This window comes from Garra rufa, chromosome 25, assembly GCF_049309525.1.
Source record: "Garra rufa chromosome 25, GarRuf1.0, whole genome shotgun sequence".
NCBI lineage: Eukaryota > Metazoa > Chordata > Actinopteri > Cypriniformes > Cyprinidae > Garra > Garra rufa.
The window spans coordinates 2996923-3004422 of NC_133385.1; the positions used below are offsets into that span (position 1 = coordinate 2996923).

The following is a 7500-nucleotide window of genomic DNA, read 5'->3' on the forward strand; positions in this document are numbered from 1 at the left end:
CCTCATTTTACCTGACATGATTTAGCTGAGACGAAAACAATTTGTTGAGTCAACTTAAAATAATTTGTTACCTGGCTGCCTTAAAATTTAAAGTTCTGTAGACTGAAAAAAGTTAAGTCAACTTTAAATGTTAAGTTGTACTAAGTGACTAAGTGTACTAAGTTGATTCAACTCAAATTTTAAGGCAGCTGAGTAACTTACCCAGCTTTTCAAGTTTTACAAACCAGATATCTGTGAAGTCAACTCAAATTTCTAAGTTGTTAAATTTTTTTCAGCTACAAAATCCAATTTAAAATGGTTATTTGACGAACTCAAATATATATATATATATATATATATATATATATATATATATGTTTATATATATTTGTAAATTTAATCATTTAAAAATGAAAATTATTTCATATATATATATATATATATATATAAGAAATACATATTAGAAATATTATAAATTGTAAATATCTAAATATATATATATATATATGTTAATTCAAAATTAAAGCAAAATTACGCAAAAAAATGGTATTATAAATATTATAAATTATATATAGTTAATATTTTACATTATTATATAAAATATAAATAATTATATATTATTATATACAAAATATGCTAAATAAATATAAATATTTTTTTAAATTTTAAATATATACAGTATATATATATATATATATATATATATATATATATATACATACACATATATTAATAAATTGTAAATGTATATACACACACAAAATTATTTATTTTATATTTTTATATATATATATATATATATATATATATATATATATATATATATGTATGTGTGTGTGTATTTATACAAAATTATTTAAATTATGTAGTTAGTTAAATTATAATTTAAATAATTTAGAGTCTGTCAAATAACCATTTCAAATTTTCTAGATTATAATAGATTATAATATGCACAGCCACTTTGATATATGATTGTGGTCATGTCGCCCGACTCTGACCATTAAATGTCACCCAAAAACAGGATGTTTATTCCATTAAACAGCTCGAGTGTGCAAATGTGTGGGATTTGTGAAGCTAAAAGCAGATATGGTCCTCCAGCTAATGATGTGTTGCGTCCCAACCAGCAAGGTTAAACAGAAAGAGGTGACAAATGAGTGTGGAAGTGGGACACTGCCGGCGTATCCGTCTCACAGCCAACGTTTCTGGGTTACTCCTGGCTTATATTCCTGCCGCTTTATTTCAAAACACTTTGATTTCTCCAGATCCGACAGCGTCCAGAACGGCGTCCCGCGGGATCATTTACCGCCGGTCCGGCTCGCCGTAAGTCGGCGTGTCTGATAGCATCTTTAATTATTCAGATCCTCTCGGTCTTTGATAATTACCTGACCGGCCGCGCACGTGAGCCCAGGGCCGGCGACGGCGGGGTCGTTCGCGCGCCATTATTTTTAGCCGGCGAGATGAACAGGTTTCATTAGAGATCCGACTGATGCGCGGGAGGTGATGGGGGCGCCGCGTCCCCAGAAACACGGCCCGAGTCATTAGGCATTCACCGAAAGTAGGCCAGCCGCAGCTCGGCTCGGCTTTGAGAAGGGGAGAAACCAGGATGAGGAAGGTGGAGGGAGACATTGATGACTTACTCACATCCGTACGCAATAGCAGCCAATTAAGATGCCGAAGCAAGATGGATTCTAGTCGAGCATCAATAATGCCGCTCGCTTAATTAGTCATGTGCACCAAAACCAACACCGATTATGGAGAACTCTAGAGCTGTCACTCAACTCAGAAATGTCACTGAATTAATGATAGAATAACAAGATGACATGATTCATTAGTCAAACTATTTGCAGATTCATCTGACAGATGGAAAAAGTCGTTTTGTTACATTAAAGTTTACTGTTTTTCAGCGTCTTATTTCATGAGCGCAGACAACGGACTCAAAAACGGGGTAAATATTATAGGTATGTTTACATTTATTTATTATTTTATTGTACATTATTTAACATTTTATGTTTTTATTTATTGTTTTATATTACTATTTAATTATTTGATATGAATCATCTGAAGTCCAGCAAGATTTAAATTTATGAAAAAAATAATAAATTGTAAATATATATATGTTATTTAACTTATACATTTATTTATATATATATATATATATATATATATATATATATATATATATATATATATGCAGAAAATATTTTATAAATATAATAAATGTTATACATATATTATTATAAATGTTATAATAAAATTGTATTTAAATTATTATATTAAATATGTAATTATTATTATATTTAATTATTATATATTATGAATATTACATTATAAATTGTATAAATTGTAAATATATAGTACATTTTTATATATTATTATATGTTGTTTTTTTATTGGGTTGTATTATATTATTATTATTTGTTTATCATATAATATTTGTAATATAATTAAAAGTACTAATTGTTTTCATTATTATTGTTTCATATATATTGTTTTTATAATTTTATATTTATCAAAAATTTATTTGAATACACTTCAAAATACATTAATAATTAACATTTTTATTTAATAAATGATACCACATGTATTTATTAGATTATATTATGATTTATTAGAATTTCTTACAGTATTTTTAGCATTTTTATATTTATAAGTTTAGATTTATTGGTGTTGGGGTAAATGTATTATATATTATTTTAAAATCTTTGTAATAAAAATAGTACTAATTGTTTTAATTATTATTAATGTTATTTTTTATAATTTTACATTTATTACATTTATTTACATTGTTAATAATTTACTATATTTATTATATTACATGTTATTTTTATATAATAAATTGTACCACATGAATATGTTATATATTATCTGATATTTGTAATATAAATAGTACTACTAATTGTTTTAATTATTATTAATTATTAAAATTAATTTTAATACGTCAATATTAAATTAATATTACGTTTACATTTTTAATAATTGACAATATTTATTATATTACATACTATTACATTATAACACATATAATGTATTATATTATAATTTATATTATATTATATTTATAATGTTTTTTATTTATAATTTTAGATTTACTAGTATAAATCATAATACATTAACATTACATTAATGTTAATTCTTTATAAATTTATTTTATGTAACATTATATTTTAATACAATAAATGTACTAAATTAATTTATTATTAATTATTATGAGATGATTATTTCATGTTCAGGCAGCCTTTTTATATTTCGTCATGAGCACTGACAATGGACTCCTTGCTTTAATTAACATTTTTACAATTATATATTTAATAAATTAATTTGAATACATTTCAATATTACACTAATAATTTATTTATAATGTACATAATTATTAGGATTTATTATTAATATTATATTAATATCTATGATTTTTTTTTTTCATTTTAATTTTGCATTAATACTAATAATAATATACATCTTGTATTCTGTGTAATACTAAATTGTGCTAAATAACGTGTCAAACTGAGAAATCTCAATCCCCAAAGCCGTATGTGTTATATCAGTATCGAAGTGCGACCTATTTTATGTCAACATTCGATTCTGCCTCATTTTACCCGCAGAAAAATCCAATTATCACAAGAGGAGTCATTATACACATGTCCTGGAATAATAATGTATATCCTGGAATATTAAAATCAGCCGGCGGCTCTAATGCGGTTAAATTCCTGTTCCCGGCGTGCCGTAATTATGATTCATTTCCCGCAGCGTATGCGCATGCAAATGTCACACGTGTTCTGCAGTAACGGATTATCTGGCGGATCGGCTGACCCGCGTCTGATTGACGGCTCACCTTCGCAGTAGGCGCTGTCCTCTCGCAGCGGCCGGAAGCCGTTCTTGCAGCTGCAGCTGGATCCGCCATCTAAGTTTACGCAGGCCGAGTTGTCTGCGCAGATGTTCTCCTCCGCGCAGAAGTCGTGACCTTTAACCCCAGAGAGAGGAGATTAATGTTTGTAGATTCGTGTTACTAGAAACACTGAAGCGCTTAAGGTCAGGCAACGGTCACACCGATTACTGTATCATACTGTAATAACAACAACAGGTGCTAACGTACCTCTGCAGACTTTGCAGCATCTGTCTGTCAGTGTGATCTGATCAGATTCAGTGCAGGTGAGCTGCGGACAGTCCTCTGCGTCCGTAACTCTGTGCATCGTACGTTCCTGAAAAGAAACTGGGTTTGTCATTCGCTCTGAAAAAAATATAGATAGTTCTGAATGGTTGCTAGGGTGTTTTAGGTGTATTTTATGCAGTTGCTCAGGTACTCTGGTTGCTAGGGTGTTTTAGGCGGTTGCTAGGGTACTCTGGGTGGCTCCTAGGTGGTTGTTAGGGTGTTGCCAAGGTACTCTGGGTGGCTTGCTAGCTGGTTACTGTAAAGTTGCTATTGTGTTATAGGTGGTTGCTAGGCAGTTGCTAGGGTATTCTGGGTGAGTGCTAAGGTGTTGTCAGATATTTTCTAGGTAGTTTTTTGGTGGTTGCTATGCAGTTGCTAGAGTGTTCCAGGTGATTCCTAGGTGGTTGCTAGGGTACTTTTTTAGGCTATGTGTTTTTTAGGCAGTTGCTTGGCCACTTTGGATGTTAGGCAGTTGCTAGGGTACTCAGGGTGGTTCTTAGGCGGTCGTTAAAGTGTTTCTAAAGTACTCTGGGTAGCTAGGGTGTTGCTAGGTGATTGCTAGGAAGTTGCTAGTGTACTCTGGCTGATTTCTAGGGTGTTGCTAGGCAGTTGCTAGGCTGTTTTAGATGGGTTTTAGGCAGTTGCTTCAGTACTCTGGTTGCTAGGCAGTTGCTGGGTGATTCCTAGGCGGTTGTTAGGGTATTGCTAAGGTACTCTGGGTGGCTTGCTAGGGTTTTGCTAGGTGGTTGCTATGAAGTTACTAGTGTGTTATGAGTGGTTGCTAGAGTACTCTGGGTGATTGCCAGGTTGTTTTAGATGGTTGCTAGGCAGTTACTAGGGATGGTTCCTATGCAGTTGCTCTGGTGTTCCAGGTGGTTGCCAGGCAGTTGCTAGGGTACTTTCAGTGATTGCTAGGGTGACTGTTTCAGGTGTTTTTAAGCAGTTGCTTCAGTTTTCTGGTTGCTAGGCAGTTGCTTTGTGTTATTCCTAGGTGGTTGTTATGGTGTTGCTAAGGTACTCTGGGTGGTTTGTTAGGGTGTTGCTATGAAGTTGCTAGTATGTTATTAGTGGTTGCTAGGCAGTTGCTATGGTACTTTGGGTGATTGCTAGGGTGTTGTTAGATGATTTCTATGGTGTTTTAGGTGGTTCCTAGGCAGTTGCTCAGGTACTCTAGTTTCTAGGGTGTTGTTAGGTGGTTTCTTGGGTGTTTTAGGTGGATTTTAGGCAGTTTACTGGGTACTCTGGTTGCTAGGAAGTCACTAGTGTGTTGTGGGTGGTTGCTTAGGCGGTCACAAGGGTACTCTGGGTGATTGCTAGGATGTTGCTAAGCGGTTGCTAGGGTGTTTTAGGCAGTTGCTAGGGGTTGTTCTCATGTGGTTGTTAGGGTGTTCCAGCTGGTTGCTAGGGTAATCTGGGTTATTGCTAAGGTGTTGCTAGGTGGTTGCTGGGGTGTTTTAGGTGGTTCTTAGGCAGTTGCTTGGGTACTCTGGTTGCTAGGCAGTCACTAGTGTGTTGTGGGTGGTTGCTTAGGCGGTCACTAGGATACCCTGGGTGATTGCTAGGATGTTGCTAGGCGGGTTTCTTGGGTGTTTTAGGTGGTTGCTAGGGGTGGTTACTAGGCAGTTGTTAGGGTGTTCCATGTGGTTGCTAGGGCGTTGCTAGGCGGTTGCTAGGGTGTTTTGGGTGGTTTTTAGGCAGTTGATTGGGTACTCTGGTTGCTAGGCAGTTATTAAGGTGTTCAGGGCGGTTGCTTAGGTGGTCACAAGGGTATTCTGGGTGATTCCTAGGGTGTTGCTAGGCGGTTTCTTGGGTGTTCCAGGTGGTTGCTGGGGTGCTGCTAGGCGGTGTCTTTGATGTTTTAGGTGGTTGCAAGGGGTGGTTACTAGGCAGTTGTTAGGGTGTTCCAGGTAGTTGCTAGGCTAGGGTGTTGCTAGGCGGTTGCTAGGGTGTTTTTGGTTGTTTTTAGGCAGTTGATCAGGTACTCTGGTTGCTAGGCAGTCACTAGTGTGTTCTGGGTGGTTGCTTAGGTGTTTTGGATGGTTGTTAGGAAGTTGCAGATAGATAAATAGATATTTACTAAACATACTACTTTTATATGTTTAAATACATAAATATATATATAGAGAGAGAAAGAAATTTTAATAAAAATATAGAAACACAAAAATATAAATATAAATATATACAGAGAGAGAGAGAGAAAGAGAGAGAAAGAGAGATTGGTTTTGTGTTGTGTGTAAATATACAGGAGAGTTTGTAGTGATCTGTACCCTGCATTCAAACAGCTGGCAGAGTCCCGCGGTGGGATGATGAACAGCACAGCGTTGTCCTTCCACCAGAGTCTGCTCCGAGAACAAGCACATCGCTGCAGAAAAACAACACACACACATGAACACACAACACTCACAACAACACACTCACCACTGCTTTCTTAATACAGCTGAAGTTAATTGGCTCCAAAACAACACTGGACCCCATTGACTTTCAGCAAACGGACAAAAAAGTCCATTTTATTTGCATCGTATTTAGTTTCAAAGCAGCTCGAAATAAGCATGACGTGACTCAGCAGAAACACCAGCAGCACAAATCAAACCTGCACTATTAATGCGAGAGAAGGAAATGCTACGGTATGGAGATTTGGAGCGAAACATAACAGCAAACAACCGACGATTACAAGACGTCTGAGGAGATAATTGTTCCCTAGACGGCAATTATTTCCTCCTCTGACTTTAAATACAACACAATGTGCAGACCGAACCTCAGCGAGAAGCTGTTATATCATTTCAAATGAATCATTATTGCTGTTTGCCACATCAGTCCTCAAATCACAAGTTAAAACAGACATTAAAATAACGTAAAACTCCTTGAACAGTAATTAGAGTTGGTGATAATTAAAGCTGTAGTAGATTATGTATAAACATCATATTATTTAATTGCAGGTTTGTGTTTTTGTTTCAGGATGAACTTTGCCAGCGTTTGCAGGAATAAATGACACAGTAGGAGAGCCACGCGAGCCGTAAATAGCAGCCAAAACGTTCAGGAGAGAAATATTCTGCAGAAACAGAAGACTGTGAGACGCTTTGAAGAAAAGCATTTGCCGAACGGCCACAAAAACACGTCTGATGAAACCGGTCTGTCAGCGTGTGTCAGCTAAATTACCACAAATGACAAATTATACTCAGAAATGAATGTTTAATGTTTATTTTGAGTGTGATGCATTCAGCTGAGGCTCTGAAATGGAGTTTGAATCAGCCAGGGATGGAAAGTCAACTAACACTAAGTAACTAGAGTAATTACAGTAGGTAATTTGGCTCCTCCAATTATCCAGGAGTAAACATTAAATGGCGTTTGCAAGCCATTTTGCCGCTGTAATGTGA

At 35.1% G+C, this 7500-nt stretch overlaps 1 protein-coding gene across 1 annotated transcript in view; it reads right to left on the bottom strand.

Annotated features, from left to right (window-relative positions):
* Positions 1-7500, bottom strand: part of nell2a (neural EGFL like 2a) — a 148684-nt gene that overhangs the window by 71226 nt on the left and 69958 nt on the right. Inside the window, exons 10-12 of the mRNA XM_073831274.1 lie at positions 6394-6488; positions 4070-4175; positions 3737-3937 (exon numbers count right to left, since the gene is read on the bottom strand). Of these exons, the coding sequence (XP_073687375.1) occupies positions 3737-3937; positions 4070-4175; positions 6394-6488 (402 nt within the window). The remainder of the gene's footprint in view (positions 1-3736; positions 3938-4069; positions 4176-6393; positions 6489-7500) is intronic.